The following is a 23254-nucleotide window of genomic DNA, read 5'->3' on the forward strand; positions in this document are numbered from 1 at the left end:
GCATTTGTTTCTACACTTCCCAGAAACTCTTCAGATAACTGATAGCACCCACCCAGGATGAATCTCTCTATGTTCAGGCCACAAGTACTTCAGAAATAGCTACAGCAGGACTCAATAGAATTTCAAGTTTATTTTATTGAACAGCATTAATCACCCAATATTTTGACCTTCAAACATCCCCAAGTTTAGTTTACAGGAGATGACACTGGTCTACATTCCAAACAGCAATTCTTTACCCACATGCTCATTCACAAAAAGGCAGCATGTTCTATTAATTCTCAATAAATCAATCTTGATCTTGAATTTACAATGACCCTATAGATACACATTCCAAAGTTCCAATTCTGTATATCTGTCCATATTTGAAACACCCAATCTTTGAGAACATATTGCATATAAGCTAAAAGGGAAAAAAGCCTCTTGGCATGAATAAGTTACATTTTAGAGTTAATTCCTTCCTGGAGACGGTCTCTCTGAAAATATTAAATCATCATGGACTAGATAGATAGAAACACAATAATACCAGACTGTCGATTGTGTGATTGCAAGCAGGGGTGGGAGTGATGGTGTATGCAGGTTACACCACGCCAAGATGGGACAGGCTCGATGGCCAAGTTTGTCTTTTCCTGGTTTTTTTTTCATATGTTTGGATACCCAGGTAGTCCAATTGCATAGAACGTGCCATATAACGCAGTTTAGCTAGAGAAAGAAATTCCATGGTAAAGGCAAGGGTCAGAGAAGGAGAATATGACTGGAAGCTTGTATTTGCCAAATCATCATTAACTCTCCACCACTGAAGGCTTAACTGAGAGCAAGTTGACCAGTCTAGGCTATGTAAGACAGTATGTTTAAGATGATTCTCAAAAACCCATACACCAGGGCTGCAAAAATGACAACTACCATCAATTCCAAGGTATTTATGTAGATCCTGACTCTTTTCTTGAGTTTGGAAATTTGAGATAGAACAGAGACAACAATTGAGACATCTAGAGTGTTTATCTCCAAGATAATCTTGGCAAAATTTCTGTCTATCTTGTTTTACAGTTCCACAATTTCTAGCATTAGGTTCCAATGAAGAGGGCATCTGTATGTAAAGGCGTAATTCCTGGTGGAAACACTGGATGGTGCTAAAAGCAACAGACTTTTGCTGATTAAAAGTATTCTTGCAGTGATGGGAAGTTTGAAACCATAGGCTCAGACATGTTATGTAGCAGACATTAAAAACCACTTTACTAATGCAGAGATACTCACCATATGCAAATGCATCAGTGGACTTAAAAAAACATTACTTTGAGAACGATTCACCTCAAGTGTCAGAACATAGAATGACAAGTTCAAATTGATTTACTTGAAAATAAATTCCAATCAGTACTTTTTGCTGCCTGTGTACATTTTTGTTCTCTTCTTTACATTTCTTTTAGGTGTGCTCAGTTTGAAAAAGAGTCTGTAGCAACCCCAACATTACATTAATATTTAACAATGGACGTGAGCCACAATTTGTACGGTGTGTAAGAGACTTGTCACATGTACAGTATATGCAACTGTCTATTTAGAATATACTACAATTTAGATTTCATTTTTCAAATTGACCAATTACTGCTTTTTCTGAGCAAAAATAGACCACACTGAATATGGAGGGAAGAGAAAGGAGTTGTGGTGTGGGGTGGCACACAAGGAATGCGAAGAAAGTGAAATCGTGAAGTTAAAATTTCATTATCTGGCTGATCGTTCTACTCCCCCCAAATGACGATCCCTTTTAAAATTAATTTCCTTAAAATGATTACCATGACACTATTTTATCTTTCATTCTTTCACGGTGCTATTTTCTTTACTATTATTCATGTTTTTAATCAATTCATTCACAGCTCCCCAATCTAATAGTGTACAGTCACAATTAACATCTGAGATGCTGAATGTGAGCAGCTATGCCAAGACAAACAGTTGCCACAAGTTAGTAACATATACCAGATGATTAAGTTGCAATTATTACATTCGTGAAGAAACTTGTGCAATTGACAAATAATGGCAATCGACAAATAAAGGCAATCAGAAGCTCCAGAAAAGCAGACTTCACCAGTCAATCTGATCAGACAATCTGTTGTAAATTTACTGTCTTTTAAAATTCATTGGGCCAGAAACTGCTCTTGAAATAACGGAGGAGCTCAACAGCGCTCTCTTTTTTTAGTTGCAAATCGAAGGAGCAAGTTCCCAAGTTTGCACATGCGCACTAAAACGTGGAAATCGTGAACGTGCTCCTATTGGTTTGCTAGTGATTTGAAAGCTTCAAATTAAAGGGCAATCATTGAAAAAGCAGCAACATGCTTATCTACTCAGCTGGAAAGTAACTAATTATGTCACCAAACAGATACGCTTAAAAATACCAAGTCTAAACTAAGTTTTAACAGTGTGGTTAGTCTTAATGACTGCCAAACAACTAAAAATTAATTTAAAAAATGTGGAGTCTCATATTACCCCTTATTTTAATCGATTTTGGCCATTAAAAAATTTCAATTTTTAAAAACTTTTCCCTTCTGTCTCTAATTTAATTCAATTTTTTTTGGTTCCTTATATTACATTTTTAAAAAATTTATTTGCCTGCTTGTGGGCGTGACTTATTTTCCTGACAGATTTTGTGGGCATGTTTTTTACTCTCACAGACTGTTCCATGCACATCAACTCTCGTGGCTCAGAGGCTGGGTTGTTAGCGCATAATTTTTTTTAAGTACAAAATCATGCAATTTGACGCCACAGAGCTCACAGTATGTATATTCGTTAATTTAATTTGCAGTAGCTGCGATGAGTGTTGCCTCGCCGCTCTGTGAGATTTCTGGTCCATAATTTCTTATAAACTGATGCAATTAGTTACATGTTTTTAGTGGAGAATACTGAAAACATCAATATCCCATTTGCTCTCTGGGTGTTTATAATTCCACAGACTAGCAACATAACAGTAAACGGCAATGAAAATAATCTGAAGCTTACACCACACAAACCAATAGAATTTTATGTTCAGTTTTCCTGAACAGAAGTTGAGAGCACCATCAACCTTTTTTTTAAAAAAGGTATTTTGACAATCTAAACACCATACTGTACAGTGTCATAAATGTAAAATATGCACCATTTGAATTGCAACTCAAACCTGCTGTTCATCACAATCCACTTTCAGTTCAATGTTTTCAGCTCAGTTTTCAAAGAATTTGATAGAAAGCGGATTAAAGTGAAGGCAAATATTTGAAAGAAAAAGTCACGTCAATACTAATTCTATATTTATAATACCATTGATTCTTCTAACACAGTTTTCCCTTTATAGGATTTACTTTACATGGGATTCAATGTCTGGGTGGAAAACCTCACTAAAAACCGTAACAGGAGGATAGTCAGCAAGAGCAACAGAACCATACCAAATTCCTTTTCTCTGCAGTAGTTGTTGCTTTTGAACATATTTCAATACAATTCATTATAAGATTATAAATTGCCACTTAGTCTGACTAATTTGCAACCCCTTGCCCACCCCAGCGCATTTTTCTAATAATGAATATTCCAGGAATTACTCAGTCCTGATAATCTGTTGTGCCCTTTAACTTTAAAGTTTACCATTTAGGACAGGTTTTTTTTTAAAAAAGGGGAGAGGGTAAAGAAAGGAATCTCATTACACTTTCAATGGGAAGTATCCTTGAGCACATTACAATAAAAATCAGCTCTTAAAATCTCTTCAGGTATAATGGTTACTAACAATTTTCGTTTGTAAACACCACTTTCTGCAGATTAAGGCAAGTCATTTTTTGAACCTGGCCATTGCTAAATAAGATTAGTTTTAACAGATAATTTGAATTGTTGCTTCTTCCCTTAACTTTATCTATTTGGATAACTATTTCCACAAATTCAATTGGTGGGCTTGACCATTGCATTAAGGACACATCAATGAGATACAACCACTAACTGGTATTAAACCCAGATGTTAATGACTATCACTGACACTATGTAATGCCTGGCTAAACAGGGAATCTGCATTTTGTTGAAATGAGACCACATTTGCTGAAAGATTCTAATGTGTGTATTACAATTTGTCTGTTAAGTTCTTGCAGCAAGTCAATGAACAAAGAGGAGCGTTGAACAAAAATGACTGCCTATAAAATGAGAGGCATGATTAAACACTATTATTCACCCCCAAATTTGCTGTAAAAAAAAGTCTCCTAGTGAGTAAGTGGCCAAATGCACCACACATGTACTGAACCACAGAGACCAGAAAGATCCCAATCTTAACCTTCAGTCTGTGCTGCGTTAGTTCTCAACCAAATTGGAAGCAGGGGTGGGGGGCACGACAACTGGCCGCGTAGGCATTTCCAGGCAGGGTAGACAAAAAAACAAAAAAAGTCATATAGGGTTCTAGCTCCTGATCACTAACTGGCCCTGCTGGAAAGGAATAAGTGAATGAAAGTAGGGCACTTGACTGTGATATTTCCCATAATGGAAACTGCCTGCCATCACTCACTGCCCAGGTGCACAAAGAACAGCCTCTAGACCAACACCAACACCTATAGAATCATATCCTAGGATAAGTCACCGTCTTCAGGCAATCAGAAGCTCGACCTAGCTATCCATTCCAATATTTTCTCACAGTGCTATGAGCATGACACATTCCCCCTTAAAGTCAGCAGTTGAAAAAAAAATCCCTAAACACTTGCACAAAGCTGATGAACTTGTGTGTTTATTTTAAATTTAATGAAACATACCAGGTACAGTAGAGTAGTGGTTATGCTGCTGGACTAGTAATCCAGAGACCTGGACTAATAATCCAGAGATTGTGAGTTCAAATCCCACCATGGCAGTTTGAGAATTAAAAAGTAAATAAATCTGGAATAAAGAGCTGTAAAAGTGAACAGCCTTGAACTTGTTGGATTGTCGTAAAACAATCGTAACCATCTTCGGCCAGAAGTGCCAGTTGAATGATTCTTCTCTGCCTCCTAGAGGTTCCACGATCAGATTCACTCCATGTGATATCAAAGAACAGCTGAGCGCACTGGACACAGCTAATGCTACGGGCCCCGACAACATCCCGGCTGTAGTGCTGAAGACCTGTGCTCCAGAACTAGCTGCGCCACTAGCCAAGCTGTTTCAACACTGGCATGTGCCCAACGTGGAAAATTGCCCAGTCATGTCATGTCCACAAAAAGCAGGATAAATCCAACTCTGCCAATTACCACCCTATCAGCAAAGTGATGGAAGGAATTGTCAACAGTGCTGTCAAGCGGCACTTGCTCACCAATGCTCTGTTTGGGTTCAATCAGGACCACTCAGCTCCAAACCTCATTCCAGCCTTGGGCAATACATGGACCCAAGAGCTGAATTCCAGAGGTGAAGGGAGAGTGACTGCTCTTGACATCAAAGCAGCATTTGACCGAGTTTGGCACCAAGGATTCCTAGTAAAACTGAAGTCAATGGGGATCAGCGGCAGAAACTCTCCAGTGGCTGAAGTCACACCTGGCACGAAGGAAGATGGTTGTGGTCATTGGAGGCCAAATACCTCAACCCCAGAAGTTCCTCTTGGCATCGTCCTGGGCCCAACTATCTTCAGCTGCTTCATTGATGATCTTCCCTCCATCATAAGGTCAGAAGTGGAGCTGTTCGCTGATGTTTGCAGTGTTCAGCTCCATTCGCAATTCCTCAGATAATGAAGCAGTCCGTGCCCACATGCAGCAAGACCTGGACAATATCCAGGCTTGGGCTGATAAGTGGCAAGTTACTTTTGCGGTACAAGTGCCAGGCAATTACTATCTCCAACAAGACAGAGCCTAACCACCTCCCCATGACATTCAATGACATTCCTATCGCCAAATGCCCCATCAGCATCTTCGGGATCGCTGTTGATCAGACACTCTACTGGACCAGCCACATACATGACATGGTTCCTAGAGTAAGGCAGAGACTGGGTATTCTGCGGTGAATGGCTCACCACCTGACTCCCCAAAGCCTCACAACCACCTACAAGCCACAAGTCAGGGGTGTGATGGAATATTCATCCATCAGCTTAAAAATCTACTCCCTCCACCACCGGCGTACTGTGGCTGCAGTGTGTACTATCTACAGGATGCACTGCAGCAAGTCACCAAGGCTTCTCCCAAACCCGCGACCTCTAGCATCTAGGACAAGGGCAACAGGTGTATGAGAAACCATCAACTCTCTGTTCCCCTCCAAGCCACACAGCATCCCGAAATGGACTTGAATCACCATTCCTTCATCGTCGCAAGGTCAAAATCCTGGAACACCCTATCCAACAGCATCATGGGAGTACCTTCACCACACGAACTGCAGCAGTTCAAGAAGGCCCAGCTCCAACTTCTCGACAGCAACTAGGGATGGGCAATAAATGATGGCCATGCCAGCAACACCCATATCCTGGTAATGAATTAATAAAATCTTTATGAACTCAGTGTACTGTTTAAAAGCCAGTTTCTCTCCCCTTCTGGCAACGTATTATCCATTTGTCTCCAGGAGGATAAAACTGGGGAAAAAACACCTGAGGCTTCAGCACATATTCTAGGCTGACAATGCAATATAGTTCTATGGAAGGGCTACAAGGTCAGAGATGCTATTCTTCTGATGAAATAGTACAACAAAGCCCTGTCTGCCTACTCTGTTAGTTCAGGTGGACTTTTAAGAACCCATGGCACCACTGAAGGAAGGCAGGGGTTCTTCTGGTGTTCAGACCAACATTTCTTCCTCAGCCAAAACCATCAAAAACGGATCAAAATATCATTTATCTCACTGTCACTTGTGGGATCTTGCTGTGTTCAAAATAGCTGCTACAACTGCCTACATATGGTGCCATAAAGGAAAGATTTTTTTTGTGGGCTGAAACAGATAAAACTCACAGGTGAAGTATGCAAGTATACTAGGACTTCAAGTCATAATCAGCAAGTGAGTGAGGTTAGGACTGCATCTATCCAAGGCATTAATTGAAAAGTTCTCTACCCACTCAAACATCCAGTTTGAATTGTTTGATTAAACTGGATGAGCTTTACATCAAGAGAAGTAGAACATAATCTAAATGGAGTTCAAGATATTTACAGACCCACTTTGTGATACTCGCAAGACCATATAAAAAATATGCATGTCTATTAGTGAGTTCTTATGTATGCCTCCACTGATCTTAGGCAGCATGCAAATGAGCCAGGAGGGGGAGGATGCATGCATGCTCAGAAAGGGGTGGGGGAGAGAAAGAAGTGTTTGAGAGCACATGGAAATGCAAGACAGCAAGCAGGGTCAAAGTGCACGCATGAGAAACAGACAGACAGAGACATATACAGACAGCGATTGCGAGAGAAAAAGAGCACAAGACAGAGAATGTACAAGAGACTGATTACGGGGGACGGGGGCAGGAGGCAACAGACATGTTAGACCACAGCCTAGGTTACATCAGCAATCCTCTTGTATCTTGTGTATGTAGCTTTATTCAGACAGCATGCATGCAAGCTGCATGTTGCTGTGAAACCTGGCACTGCAAACTCTATAGGGGGCGGTGGGTGGGGTGGGTGGAGTAATGACAGTTATTTCTGTTTTCCTAAAGAAATGGACTGTAATCTGTTCTCTATTAAAGTCATTTCAAATAAGGAAACATTTTAATTTTTTTTGCTTTAAACGGCCTTTAAAAACAGAGGAGTGTGTGTTCTGCCAGGAAAAGCACAGCCACTGTATAATGCTGGATTGCTTACAGAGCACCCGACTGATCAAGTACAGCTGGGTTAGTTTAAATTTTGTTTTAATATGCCTAAACATTTAAAATATTGCCATTTATCTTTATTTAAAAAATGGATCAGTTGCTAAGTTTGTCATTTATACACTGTGCAGCCTGACTGTCCCACCCAACTGGGTGTTTGTAGGAGCACAAAGCACAGACTCCAGTTCAACAGGAATTTGAGCCTCAAACCAGACCACTACAAACCATACAAAACACCAAAGGGACAATAAGTACAGGTGAGATTAACAAGTTTATGCCTTAAATCCACAGCTGCTACCGAGACTGCAGTATTGGAATCAGCTGGAGAGGCATTTTGCTGCACAATTCCTGCTGGAAGAACCATTGTTGTGAACTAAATCACTTGCATTCTAATGACTCTGACATTTAAAATTAGACTGCAGCTTATATAGAAGAAAGGATCTCCATCTTAATTTGAAATAAATCAAGAAAGAATTTAGACCACATGGATCAAATCCAGCCCAGATAGAAGGGATTGAAGTCACTTACAAACAGCAAGATATGAGTTTGCAGTAGTTTTAATCCAGTTTATAGTGGGTGAAAATCCAAAGAGAAAACTGATGATTTCTTAGCACTTATTTAGAGATGCTTTATGGGTTCCCTCCAGTATAGGTGATCTAACTGAGGTGTTTAAGATGATTAAAGGATTTGATAGGGTAGATAGAGAAGCTATTTCCTCTATGGGGGAGTTCAGAACAAGGGGGCAAAACCTTAAAATTAGAGCTAGGCAGCTCTGGGATGATGTCAGGAAGCACTTCACACAAAAGGTAGTGGAAATCTGGAACTCCCTCCCCCAAAAAGCTTTGCGGCTAGGTCAATTGAAAATGTCAAAACTGGATTGATAGGTTTTTGTTAGGCTTGGGTATTAAGGGATACAGAACCAAGGTAGGTAGATGGAGTTAAGATACAGATCAACCATGATCTAACTGAATGGCAGAACAGACTCAAGGGACTGAATGGCCTACTCCTGTTCCTATGGACTGGTGTGGAAACTGGAAATGTTACACTGGTGTAATAATGAAGCATGCTGAGGAGGCTAGGGTTAAATTTGCTGTTAGACAAGGAACCTTATCCAGCAGCTAACCTAGGCGTTCTTAATGTGGACACTGAACCTGTTACAATTGATCAGGACTGACATTTTTCACCTTAGGAGGAAAAGACCAGACAAAATCATTCTGACAACAACAAATAATTGTGCATCCCCCGCAAAAGATATTTCAAACTTCAAGGAAATCAGACTGCCCAAATATGCAGCAAAGTCATTCTCCTCCTAATGGAGAAAACCAGTGTAGCACTACTCCTTTCTAATAAACCTTTACGCAGACTTCCATAAATACGCATACAAATACATAGCATTACATGCTAGCAGATTAATATCCCATCCCTCCCTAACCCAACACAAAAAGCGTCCTAACCTCTCACCTCCATGTCCTCCCGATGGGACCTCTCCCGATCCTCAAAATCCCTGGCTCTCCGTCGGGCCTCCTCAAACGCCTGCTGTGCCAAGGCATCCTCCTGCTACAAGAAAGGAAGAAGTAACTGAATACAAGTTGGAATAAAATAGCAATAGTCATTAGAAGCAATATTGAGTTCAAGGATTTTCTGCTGAATCTTGGTATGAAATTCTAAAGTTCCCACATATAATCCAGGTGCCATTTCTGTAACACATTTTATTGTAATTCAGTATGTATGAAATCGCCTGTTCAACCAAGCACCTCAAGTGAAAAACACCGGTGAAAGTAATTAGATTTGACATATTTAAGGACTTTTCTGTCAGTTACAACTCTGTCTCTTTCGATTACAATACAGCACAAATCCAATGTAATGGTAACTGCCACGAGAAACAGTGAACTTTCATGTTTGCTAATCGACACTCTAGTCAGTAACAACATCCTATTACAAAGAGCAGTCCCCAGCATTCAGTCCTCACTCCACCCACTGTTTCACTTTGTCTCAGACAAATTTTACTGTCCAAAATATTTACTTGTGATAATTCTATAAATGAGTAAACATATATAGTCTGGGGAAATGAGCAAATTGAAGCCCTAGTGCACACATTTAAACTTATTGATATTTTCCTTAGTATTTGTAATATATGGCTGAAAATCACAAATCATGACATTTCTAGCTGCTGAATCAGTACAACTGTCAAAGCATTGTGGGATCAATGAGGGGATTACAGCTTCTGTCCCCCTCATTTACTTTTTGATTCTCTAAGCTTTTGATCACACCATTCTGATTGCTATCTGAAATTGAGATCAATGAAATATAGTTACACCATTACATCCAGCGAAGATAACATTTAGGGCAGGTGCCCACTTCAATTAAAAAGGCAGGTGCTGGTTCCAAATAATTTCTACTTTTGGAGCTCCTCTCCTGCCAGATAATTATGGGGGCGGAGAAAACATTTGGTGTTTTTAAAAGACTTATTCTACAAATGGATCTTTGCACTGGGCAATCCCAGAAACCGGTGATTCACACCATTCTTTCAAAAGTCATTGGCTCTGTGGTTGGAAACTCTTTGGATACGGGTTGGAGCTGTTAACACTGCTTTTAAGTATTCTGAGCTGTTCCAGAATGGGATTACCAGTTCTATGGACCTCAGACTGATTGTAAAAGCTAAATCACCAGTGAATTAGCACTCTACTCAATAAACAAGTTGAGCCCAGTTCGTTCTCTGGATTTTTGCCTCCTGTTGACAGGGAGGGGGTGGTGGGTGCACAGGGGTGAAACCAGCCAAAGTATTGGGCAAGCAAATATATTTTCTATAGGCCTTGATAAAAGACCTGAGGGTGGGGGATGGAGGATACAGGCTAGAATTGCTTCATAACGGGGCAGGAGTTGAGGAAAGGCCAATTGTTGATTCTCAGCTGGGAGAGGGTGTGGAAAGAGGACCAAGTTGCTTCACAGCAGGGGACGTGGGGCGAAGGCTTGTGTTGCTTTTCATGGAGGGAGGTTGGGTGTGTCTGTGTTTCAGTGCCAGATTAATTTCAGTGTGGTGGGGTGGGGAAAAGAGTACAGAGGTTCCAATTTTTTTTTTGGAGGAGGGATTCAGTTTTTCCTCACCATTTCACAATATTGACAATCTGGTTACAGTTTGCTGTGGTTCTCATCTGGGTCATTTATACGCATTTCCTCAACACCATTTGTACTACCAATTTTCTCAAATGCCTATGGGGACATTAGAGGATTTAATTTTTTTAGTATTTCGCTGAAAAGGAGATTCACATCAAGTGAGGCGTGACTGGAGGGGCGAGAGTAAGAGTGCAGTGGAGCTGTCATGCAAAGTTACTTGAGCCCCACTGTATTTAATGGTCAGATAATGTTACCCTCAACAGCACTACAGGTGCAGTACTGATGGAATGTTACAGCCATCTTTAATATATTGCAGATTTAAATAATCCTGAAGGTCTAATGGTGTGACAGATTCCCGTGAATAGTAAACAGAAGCACTGTAATCCATTCCAGCCAAGAGCTGGTTAAGAACATGAGAAATAAGCCATAGAAGACAACTGGATAATTTAAAACATAAGAAACAGGAGCAGGAGTAGGCCATAGGGCCACGCGAGCCTGCTCCGCCATTCGATATCATGGCCGATCATCTATCTCAACTACACTTTCCTGCCCTCTCTCCATATCCCTTGATTCCCTTAGTGTCCAAATATCATCCTCAGTCTTGAATATACTCAACGACTGAGCATCCAGAGCCCTCTGGGGTAGAGAATTCCAAAGATTCACAACCCTCTGAGTGAAGAAATTCCTCCTCATCTCAGTCTTAGATGGCCGATCCCTTATCTTGAGACCATGACCCCTAGGTCTACACTCTCCAGGCAGGGGAAACAGCTTCTCAGCATCCACCCTATCAAGCCCGCTAAGGATTTTATACATTTCAATGAGATTACCTCTCATTCTTCTAAACTCCATAAAATTCTTCTCAATCTCTCCTCAGAGGACAACCATCTCATCCCAGGAGTCAATCTTCGTTGCACCCCCTCTAAGGCAAATATATCCTTCCTCAGGTAAGGAGACCAAAACTGTACACAGTACTCCAGGTGTAGTCTCACCAGAGCCAAATATAATTGCAGCAAGGCCTCCTTACTCTTACAGACATGCATGCCACTGCACCAGACACAACACGAATCAAATCACTGAATGAAAATTCCTTAACATTTCATCATCATGATAGCAGTACACCAATATCTCATTAGTTACAGTCAGCCAGAGTCTCTGAAGTATTAGGAAATTGCCTTTTCTGCCCGAGGCATCAGGCTGCTCCATACAGCTATCTGTGAGTCAATGTAGGAGGGGCACTCCATCTTAGCCTATCAACCTCCATTCTGACAGACAGTCACCCAATTTTGTGTCCAGAGAGCCAGCAGCACCGAAGCCAGACAAAAAGACAAATGACCTTCTTCATTCTTTGAATTGAAGTGACATACACTGTGGCTGGTGCTGCAAAGAAATGTAAAGTTACAGATGCCAACCTCCCTTTAAAATATTTTGATGTCAGTGACCAGAGGAAGTCATCCACATGACCATTCCTTTTCAAGTGTAATATGAAGGCCACATTCCAACTACAAAGGACCAGTTCTGTTTGGGTCACAAGGCAGTTAAAAGAAAGAATCGTGTGACATAAAAGCCCTGTACACGGTCAATGGCAACGCACTTGTATAGTGCCTTTTAAGTAGAAAGGTGTTCCATGGGACTTTATAAAGTGGAAGGGGGTGAGGAGGGGAGAAATCAGGCATCAAGCAAAAGTTAAAGCAAAGGTTGAAGGGATGTGACCAAAAATTATGTAAATATTGTAGAAGGGCTCAACTGTCAACGATTTAACGCAACTTCAAAGAAGTTTAAGTTTATGTCATAAATTAAGCAACAGACGAGCCTTTTGTGTTGGTACAAAACAGGTTAAAAAGTAGCATGCCTCAGCAATATGCTACAAGTTTGGGATTTAAGGTCATTGTCATCATACATAATGGGCCATAATTTGCTGTGGCAGGGCATCTACCGTTAATTAGACTTTCCCTTGCACACTTTGGTTTTTACATTTTTTGCGTGGCAAGTTGCTGAAAGTTGAGCTGATAACGTCGTAGCGAAAGGAATAGGGCATTTGGGATCCAAGTGAACAGGTCAGGCAACAGGGTAACTCCTTAGCCAGATTGAAGGATTGTGAAATTAACTGCACAAGGACTGAGAAGGAGGTGTAAATTAGAGTGGGTAAATTCAATGTCAAATCAGGTACAGAAAGAGAAATAAAGAGAGGGAAAGAAAGATTGGATTAAGAGAAAGAGAAAGAGACAGAAAAGGAAAAGGTGACATTTTTAAAATCTCAAACAGTTAAAACCTGAAGGAATGAGGTTGCACACTTGTAAGGGTTAATTTTCAGTTCCAGAGAGGTTGACTGGCAGTAATTAACACTTATCAAGTCGTAAAAGGGTACTTAGACTGAAATGGACGAGATTTAACTTTCTATGGCAAGTTTAGTTCGTATTTACTGTGCAAATACAGCGACTTCACGCTGTTCAATGCATTTCAATGGTGAGGCAGTCAGCGAGATGCCAATTTCACAAAGCTAATGGTGGAGCGGAGCATCTCCGACAACAACTTTTGGATTTCCACGTTTAACCATACATCTGCCCCTCGCCTGAAGTTGTTGTAGCATTTGTGCTTAAATAACGGCACCATTACCCTCACCATTGTTTTGACAGCAAATTCTGTCTCTCTTTTTTTATACAAGGCTACACAATTATCAATTTTCTTCCCTCCGTTCCTGAAGGTATCAACTCTTTGCTACGGTACAGTTTCATGTACAGTGGGTACCTTCTTGTACCCCACCCAAGTGGCAATTATTCATGTGTAAGCCTTGACAGCAAGTGTCGGCAAGCCCTTCCAGCATAGGAGGCTGGCCCGATCCTGTTCTCACCCATTGTCTGCAAACATTGTAGCACTTTTGCCTAGCAGAGCTCAGCACAGACTGGGAATCGAACTTGGGACCTTCTTGGTCTGTATGGCTCAGATACTCACCGGATAAACTTAACCATTTCTAAAAATGAATTCAGTGCCTAATAGGTGAAAGTCTCTTGAAGGTCTTTTTCAAGTCAGTGTTATGGGCACCTGGAAATAAGTTCTGGCATGTAGGTGCAGCCAATAACAACCTGCTGACCATCTTTCTGCCATTTTGGAATTACAAGTAGCGCCTAAGTCTCAGTGAAAGCCTCATAAAACTATTATATGAGGAGGGACTCACTATGCAAGGGATCGAAAGCAAAATTCTAATCCTTCTACTCTATAGCACAGTACATTGGCAGGTCAACAGACTAACATACAACCCTCATTATACAAAATTATTTGCAACCAAACCAATTTATAAATGAATTTAAAGAGACAGAATGGCTGCACTAACCCTTTCCAACATGCCTGTGTGCCCAGTTCACTTATGGTTTTAAATTAGTGAGATACCAACTTGGTATTCATGGGCTAGAGCAGCAAAGTGCAGTAACAAGAGACTCCTACATGCAGCAAGCAATTAATAAAACTATATGAATACATCTTGCAGATGGGAGCTGCTGTTGGAACATGATATAACTGCATAAGTAAAACAATGCTCTGCCCAATTTTCTTGCTTACCTGTGCACGATCTTCGTCAAACTCCAGACAGCCCATGCCATCAAGTCGCTGGAGGTCAATCCAGCCCTTCCAGATCACACAGACTCCATTCAGAATCATGGGGGCCTTCAGGTAAACCTGTATGAGAAGAACAGGATACTGAATTACAAGTTCAGGATCGGTGACAATTGCAAGGATATAAATAATATTGATATAAAAACAGTCATACAAGCCATGAAAGAAGTTGCAGCTTGAGTTGCACCAAACATTTTTATATAAGAAATTAAAGTGTAGATTACTGAAACAAAATATTTAAAACTAGAATGTTACAACAGATTTTTTTTTGGGACAATCACATTACACACCCAAGGATTGCTATGATTGTTAACAGCAGAGCATTTCATTACCATTTATAAATTTTCATATTAGTAGGGTTCTTCAGTAAGCTACAAGGCGGCATCACATTATAGTGAGTCTATTAATCTGACCCATTCTCTTGTACCTTAAAAGCTCAGTTAGATTGATTATTTTCCTATTCATGGAACTATGAAATACTTTAGTGCAAAGCAGTCATTTTAAGCTAATTTTCCCTAAATATCATGGTATGGATTTGAGTCACAGGTCTAGTCGTGTGCGGAACGATACACCGAGCAGTATCTGCATAATTTGGGGGAAGCATTTCCAAGTCTTGTGCACATTACTCCTTCCACAAAGACTGGGATGTCGCTGGACTGACTGAAATTGTCTGTTTATGTACCTAGGGTCTGTGTATTTTATGGCTGTGGTTAGCATTCTCTAAACATTGTGAAATGCTGTATCTGCGGCACCTTAAAACTCAAAAATAGGTAGGTAGTCTAATGCTTGGTTTGTTCTATATTTTTAGAATAGAATCACAGAATCTTACAGCGCTAAGGCCATTTGGCCCATTGTGCCTGCTCTTTGTAAGAGCTATCTAATTAGTCCTACTCCCCTACTCATTCCTCATAGCCCTGCAATTTTGTCCCCTTCAAGTATTTATCCAATTCCCTTTTGAAAGTTGCTATTGAATCTTCCACCCTTTCAGACAATGCATTTTTTAATTTAAGCAATTTCTGGTTGCTTACCGTCTGAAGTAAATTAGAAACACTTTAAAGGAAAAATCAATCTCTCAGAACTTTCTTGGGTAAGGTGCTATCATCCACTTCACAAAGGTAAGTGCAGATGAGGGAGGCTATTTGGTAGATATAGTTCATCTTTGCACAGAAACCTATGACTTCCCACTATCACTCCCCACTTCTGAATGCTTCTTGAATCATTCCAAAGTTTTTGCCTCCACTACACAAAAGATCATTCCAGGTATTGATCAGAATCAAGAAATGTTTCTGGACATCAGTTCTGAACTTGCCCTTTACTAGTTTGTAAACATGTCCCTTTGTCCTGCAGTTGTAGTTTACACTGAAATAATGCTCCCGATTAACCTTTTCTGTTCCACTTAGTAACTTCATTCACCCCCTTTCAAGGCTGACGAGTCTGAGTTTGTCTAAGCTTTCCTCATAACTCATTTCTCTGGCACTAGGGATTGGCCTCATTGTTCTTCTCTGCACCTCTTCCTGGCCTTGGATGCCCATGTGCCCCAGTAACCAGAACTAAATATAGTACTCAAGGTGTGGCCTGACCAGTGCACTGCACAGCTTCAGTACAACACCCTCAAACTTGTATTCTATTTATTTGGCAATGTAATTAATAGATAATTCAATTTATTGGATAATTCAAACTTTAAAAAAAAACCTTTTAATCATTAAACTGCATAAAGTCGTTGAAGTTATTCAATCGCATAGCATCTGATTACATTCCCACATTCCATTTGTGGGTCTGTTTTAGATTCCCTTCTACCCCACTTGCATAGCACCTCCGCATTAATTTTCTCCTAGTCACTTGCACACCATGCCACAATACCTTAAACTACATTCTAGTGCCTTGCACAAAAGGTTCATATCTTTTGATAAGACCATTTACTGGATAATCTTCAATGTTCTAGCATTTTGTTTGTGGGGGGGAAAGGGAAAAAAGAAAAAATGCATGTAAGAAAATCAAGAATGAATAGAGATACAGTAACAAAGAAAACAACCACATACACTAAAGGAGATATGGATTCACAGGGAACATCAAATCAAGAATTTGGTTCAGAATTGTAATGAGTTGGGAAAAAATTAAACAATTACGTCTAAATGTGCATGAAGTGAATTCTTAAGATATTACTTTATTAAAAACATTTTTGATGGCAAATATTAAGCATTGGTATTGCCATTCCTATAAACAGGCAAATTGGATGCATTATTCAACAAGCCCAACAAAATATTATGGTCACATATGGCACAGCCTAGCTCACTTCAACCATTCTCATACAATACAATTCCACTTTGACATGCAAAGTTAATAGAGGCTACTTAGCAAGAAGTTTTTCAGGATCCTGGCAAAGCTCAAGCTTCAAGATAAGCCACCAATAAACAGATTCTGCTGTGTCTTACACAAGTTCACATCAATGAACTTTGCTTACAAAGTCTAAAATTTCCAAACATTCATACGTTGTATCTGGTTGCCCTTACTGGTTGTGGGCAAGCTCTCTCTGCAATCCCTCCTTTCTCAAACTACCACACAAGTAATTTCTTCCTGTAGTAATGCAGACTGCCTCCTGCAGTGATAAATAAACACAGATTGCAGCTCTTAGCTCTGTTACAAAAGATAAAACCTCTAAAAGAGCGGTATTTGAATAATCACACGGGTAACCAAAAATATAGCCCCCAACTGCATTCCCTGAGGAAAAAAATAACAAGCCTCCTTTGGATATCCTCATATTAGAGCCATTTTGGAAGATGTAATTTATACTATTTTCAAAAGGTAGGTCGAGAGAGATTGGAGAAGAGCTTTGCAGGACAGCAAATGTAAAACCTGTCCAAGTGACTGTAGCAAACTCATTTTGGGGACTCCATTGGGCAGTTATATAACACGTGTACTCTTTTTAAAGTGACCCACTTTCCATTTTTGGATTGCAAGCAGTCCTATGAAAGATGTATCTAACAGATGCAGTACCATAGCTTCAGACACCAGGATTAAAAACACCCAGATGCTGTCATGTCAGTGTGTAAGATTGATAGAACTGCCCTTTAAAGATCATTTTCTCAGTGCAACAGTACTAGCCAAATATTTTATGAAATATGGGATGTTAATTATTTTTCCTCCTTTAACATACCTACACAGCTATCATGCTAGGGTCACCAGTGTGAACACCAGAGCACCTACATTGAACTCTGCTATCGAAAGAAAAAAGTAGAAATAGTGCGATAAAACACAGATATTAGCAGTCCAATGCTTATCAAGATCTGAATGACCAGAATAGTGTACCATGCTTACAGTGGCTCAATAACAACTTAAACACATCAGTTCATAAACTTTCTTTACAACAAGACAGCATTAACTAGCTACAGTTGGTGCAGGTCAAAATGTTAACTTTCTGGTGATTTCTTTTTGTTTATCAGAGTCAGGGCCAACTATGAGGAAATTAAAACTTGATCCCATTTTCAACCAGTGACAGGTTCAAGAACGCCCATTGAGTAGGTCTACAGAATGGGTTAGATGGCATTAGGCCTATTTCTATATTCCCAATGTAAGCTCAGAGTTCTCCTTACTGCTCCATTAACTTCACATTTCCAAACAAAGGTGCACAATTACACAGTTTACACCAATTAGCATAAACCAAGATTATCATGACCAATGCTCAAGAACTGTTCTGCCTTTCTCTGCACAAGAGAAACCAAGATTAAAAAGACAAATGCTTCTCAGCCAGGGCAGTGGTAGGAGCATTGGTTAAGATGATTAGCCACTCCTGGTCATTAGCAGAAAGTTCTGCTGGAAGTGTATATGTACATAAGCGATGAGAACAGATGGGGCTCAGCTGTGATGTTGAATAGCCTGCTGGCACTGACACACTGTAGTCAAGCAAGTAATTAGTTAAACTTAATTATATCCAACACAAATCTCCCGAAAGATGAATTTCAAAATTAGCAGAAGACCCAGAATTACTGAGATATTTGAGAGATGTGTCTTGGTATGTTACACATTATATGCTCATTACATTATAATAATGTACACCATGTGTAACAAGGAGATAAACAGCCTTATAATTGTTTGCCCTAGACTGTTAACGTTATTAATCTTTGAGCTTCTACTACCTTTTGAATAAGATGGATTGCCATATACCACTCTGGGTAGTGTTTATGCATATGTAGAATATGCACCTACGGCAGCTGCCGGTCGCCAGTGGTCAAGGAATGGAGACCAAATCTTGGGACTTATTCTTGATTCAGTCTCTGAAAACACAACCTTTCAGGCTAAATAATCTTCCCAACACTTTAGTCCACACTTTTTGGCTGGGGAAAATGGGCATGGGAGAAAATAAGGTCCTTTCCATCATCATTTCAGTGGAATGTATTGTTGTACATTTTGTTATTTTAAGCTTAGATGTGCACTTCAGCACCAGAGCTGTGTTTTCCACAGATCCAAAAAGATGTGCAAATTGTGCCATCCACATCATAGCTTCTTTACCCACACTGAATTTTGGGGTTCCCATTGTGCCAAGGTGGGGTAAGTTATAGAATGGTTTCTCAATCTGTCCCTCTTTCAATTTGTTGTAGGTGGAACATAAGAACAGGACGAGGTCATTCAGCCCCTCGAGCCTGTCATTCAATTTAGATCATGACAGATCTATACCTCACTCCATTTACCCACCTTTGATCCATATGCCGTGGTACACTTAACGAATAAAAATCTGTTACTTTCTTGAAAGGTCCAATTGTCCCAGCATCCACAGCCTTTTGCAGGGTTGGGGGAGGAGAGTAGAATTCCAGATGTCCACTACCCTTTGTGGGAAAAAGTGCTTCCTGATTTCACTCCTGAATGGCCTAGCTCTAATTTTAAGACTGTGCCCCCTTATTCTGGATTGCCCCACCAGAGGAAATAATTTTATTGTATCTACCCTATTGAATCCCTTTATCATTTTAATCATCAATTAGGTCACCCCTTAACAATCTAAACTCAAGAATGCAAGCCAAGTTTATGCAACCTGTCCTCATAATTTAATCCTTTAAGTCCTGCCTCCTGCTTCATGGTGCCTTGATTAGTATTTTCCCTGCAGATGACTTCTTTATCCCCAGATAGAAAGTACATCATACCCGTTGGACAGGACCAAATTCTGCAGTTCCTCCATCCCTGACTCCACTAAGTTCCCCATACCCCGCTGACTGTCAGTCACATAGAAACAGAGAAAACAGGAGCAAAAGTAGGCCATTCGGCCCTTCAGGCCTGCTCCGCCATTCAAAATGATCATGGCTGATCGTCTAACTCAGTACCCTGTTCCTGCTTTTTCCCCATATCCCTTGATCCCTTTAGCATCAAGAAATATATCTATCTCCTTCTTGAATACATCTAATGACTTGGCCTCCACTGCCTTCTGTAGTACAGAATTCCACAGGTTCACCACCCTCTGAGTGAAGAAATTTCTCCTCATCTCGGTTCTAAATGCCATACCCCACATCCTGAGACTGTGACCTCTGGTTCTGGACTCCCCAACAATCGGGAACATCCTCCCTGCATCTAGTCTGTCTAGTCCTGTTAGAATTTTATATGTTTCGATGCGATCACCTCTCATTCTTCTAAACTCTAGTGAATATAGGCATAGTCGACCCAATCTCTCCTCATACGTCAGTCCTGCCATCCCAGGAATCAGACTGGTAAACCTTCGTTGCACTCCCTCCATTGCAAGGACATCCTTCCTCAGATAAGGAGACCAAAACTGCACACAATACTCCAGATGTGGTCTCACCCAAGGCCCTGTATAACTGCAGTAAGACATTCCTGCTCCTGTACTCAAATCCTCTTACAATGAAGGCCAACATACCATTCGCCTTCCTAACTGTTTGCTGCACCTGAATGCTCGCTTTCAGCGACTGGTGTACAAGGACACCCAGGTCTTGTTGCACCTCCCCTTTTCCCAATCTATCACCATTCAGATAATAATCTGTCTTTGTTTTTTTCAACCAAAGTGGATAACCTCACATTTATCCACATTATACTGCATCTGCCATGTTCTTGCCCACTCACCCAACTTGTCTAAATCACATTGGAGCCTCTCTGCATCCTCCTCACAACTCACATTCCACCCCAGCTTTGTGTCGTCACACACTCCTCTCCCTGTACCTTTCTATGTGGTGTGACTGTGTTCTGGAGTAAATTCTCCAGATAATCCTCTCCCTCCCTTGTGTGTCAGAATGTTTCTAACTTGTGCTCCAGCTCAATAACTCTGAGCTGGATTGACTCAAGACATTTCCCAGAGGGGTGTTCATCCAGGATAGTCTCATGGTCCACAAATTCTCACATTCTGCAGTCCTGACACACTGCCTATGTTGCCATTATCTGTTCGTTTTTTTTAATATACATATTTCTGGAGCTAACTGATTCATTTTTAGTACTAAATTTTGATCAGATAGATTTAATTTGATTTCTTTTAGGTACTTTTTATTGCTCAGCTAATTATCTTATTTCTGTCTTTAATTGATGTTGGTTTTTATTTATTTAATTTTTCCTACTTATTTAAAGTTGCTAGTTACATTTTCTCCCTTGCTTATTTATTCATTTCTATTTTTTAATTTTAGACTCCCATAATCTCCCATATAGTTACGTGTTAAAGTAAATAATTGAACATTTAGCTTTTGATCCTCGGTTAATTTACTTAGCGCCTCCTTCCCCCTCAGCACTGAATTCCCATTCTCACCATATTCCTGCTTTAAAAGTCCTCACTCTGTTCCCAGCTTACTCCGCACTATGCAGAGTGATTCACAGATAGATTCCTGTTCATTGCCAGTTAACATCCTTTCTAGTACTCCTTCCCAAACTTTTCTTCTCGTTATATTTACATTTTAGAATCATAGAAGTTTACAACATGGAATCAGGCCCTTCGGCCCAACATGTCCATGTCGCCCAGTTTATACCACTAAGCTAGTCCCAATTGCCTGCACTTGGCCCATATCCCTCCATACCCATCTTACCCATGTCACTGTCCAAATGCTTTTTAAAAGACAAAATTGTACCCGCCTCTACTACTGCCTCTGGCAGCTCGTTCCAGACACTCACCACCCTTTGAGTGAAAAAATTGCCCCCTGGACCCTTTTGATAGAATCTGGACACTCCGGGAAGAAAAAAAGACTGTGGACCCTAAAAAACTAAACGGCTTTGCAGGAAGATGTCTAATGATAAATGATTTAGCAGTAAGAATCTGGGTTGGAGTCTATGTATTTCTAGTCAGATAAATATTTGCATGTGGTCAGATACGGATATTGGTCCTATTTTGCAATTCCTGAGCAAGCTTCATTGTGCCTGCAGGTTACTGTAGCATCCATGGGAGTTGGAATTTTTGCCATGTCCTCTAGACCTAGCTCACCAGTGCTTTTCCCCTTCCAGTTCTCTCCACTTGCCTCCTGCCTCAGGCTGGAGTCGAGTTCCCGAGATGCCACCCATGTCCAGTATCTCACTTAAGCAACATTCAACATCAGTGAGGATAAATAGTGAGTATCAGCAGGCCATTGGAGATCACAGCCAAGCCCAATCTCACTGGTATCCGCCGGTACCAATCTAGTCAGAAGATTATGGGTTCAAGTCTCACTCGACACTTGAGTACATAATCTAGGCTGACCCTTCTGTGCCATACTGAGGGATGTTATCTTTCAGGTGAGACATTAAACTGAGTTGCTGTCTAACCACTCAGGTGGATGTAAAAGATCCCATGGCAATATTTGAAGAGCAGTGTCCTGGCCAACATTTAGCACTCAATTAACACCACTAAAAACAGATTATCTGGTCATCCACCTCATCGCTATTTGTGGGATCCCACTGTGTGGAAATGGGCTGCCACGTTTACCTACATTACAACAGTGATTACACTTCCAAAAGTACTTCATTGGCACATCTATAGGATGTGAAAGATATAAATACGTTCTTTTCTTCAATCCTGTTTCACCAAACAGCCACACACGTGCAACAAACAACAGGATTTATAGAGTGATCAAGAGCAGGAATCTAAGGACATAAGAAAGAGGAACAGGGGTAGGCTTTACAGCCGCTCGAGCCTGCTCCACCATTCAATAAGATAATGGCTGATCCTCGACCTCAACTCCACTTTCCCGCCCGATCCCCATATCCCTTGATTCCCCTAGAGTCTAAAAAAAATCTATCTCAGCCTTGAACATATTCAACTACACAGCATCCACAGCTCTCTTGGGTAGAGAATTCCAAAGATTCACAATCCTCAAGAAATTCCTCCTATCTCAGTCTTAAATGGCTGACCATGCCCCCTAGTTCTAGACTCTCCAGCGAGGTGAAACAACCTCTCAGCATCTACCCTGTCAAGCCCCCTCAGAATCTTTTATGTTTCAATGAGATCACCTCTCATTCTTCTCCAGGGTATAGACCGATTCTACTCAATAACTCGATGATTTTCCCCTCCCTAATCTAGGAACACTGCAGACAACTGTAGTACCGTATCACCATCCTGGTTGAAATCAGTTAACTTAGCAAAACTACGGAACCTGCTAGTCTGCAAGGCTGTCTCACACTGGGCTGTGCCTGGGAGCCATTGGGAGAGCTCTGCAATGCTTCTTGAAGACTTTTCTTCTGGCGAGTTGGGTGCGGGGTTTGTATTTCCTGATGTAGATCGTGGGATGTATGGATTCAAGGATCAGTTAAGCAACCCCTATACTCGCAGGATTTAGAATAATTTTAAATTAAACAAGTTTTGTAATTGTTTCACAAACTACAAGCAATCAAGGGCAGCTCCTTTAAGTTGTGCCAAGAGAACAGGTAGAT

At 40.7% G+C, this 23254-nt stretch overlaps 1 protein-coding gene across 3 annotated transcripts in view; it reads right to left on the reverse strand.

Moving 5' to 3' along the window:
• The window catches only part of cbfb (core-binding factor subunit beta), a 91640-nt gene that overhangs the window by 17065 nt on the left and 51321 nt on the right, over positions 1–23254 (reverse strand). For 2 of the 3 annotated variants that reach the window (XM_067997726.1, XM_067997725.1), the window contains exons 4-5: positions 14384–14500; positions 9179–9274 (exon numbers count right to left, since the gene is read on the reverse strand). In XM_067997726.1, the coding sequence (XP_067853827.1) occupies positions 9179–9274; positions 14384–14500 (213 nt within the window). Of the gene's footprint in view, positions 1–9171; positions 9275–14383; positions 14501–23254 lie in introns of all 3 variants that reach the window. The other variant, XM_067997727.1, reaches the window with a different exon arrangement.

Source organism: Heptranchias perlo, chromosome 16, assembly GCF_035084215.1.
Source record: "Heptranchias perlo isolate sHepPer1 chromosome 16, sHepPer1.hap1, whole genome shotgun sequence".
Lineage (NCBI taxonomy): Eukaryota > Metazoa > Chordata > Chondrichthyes > Hexanchiformes > Hexanchidae > Heptranchias > Heptranchias perlo.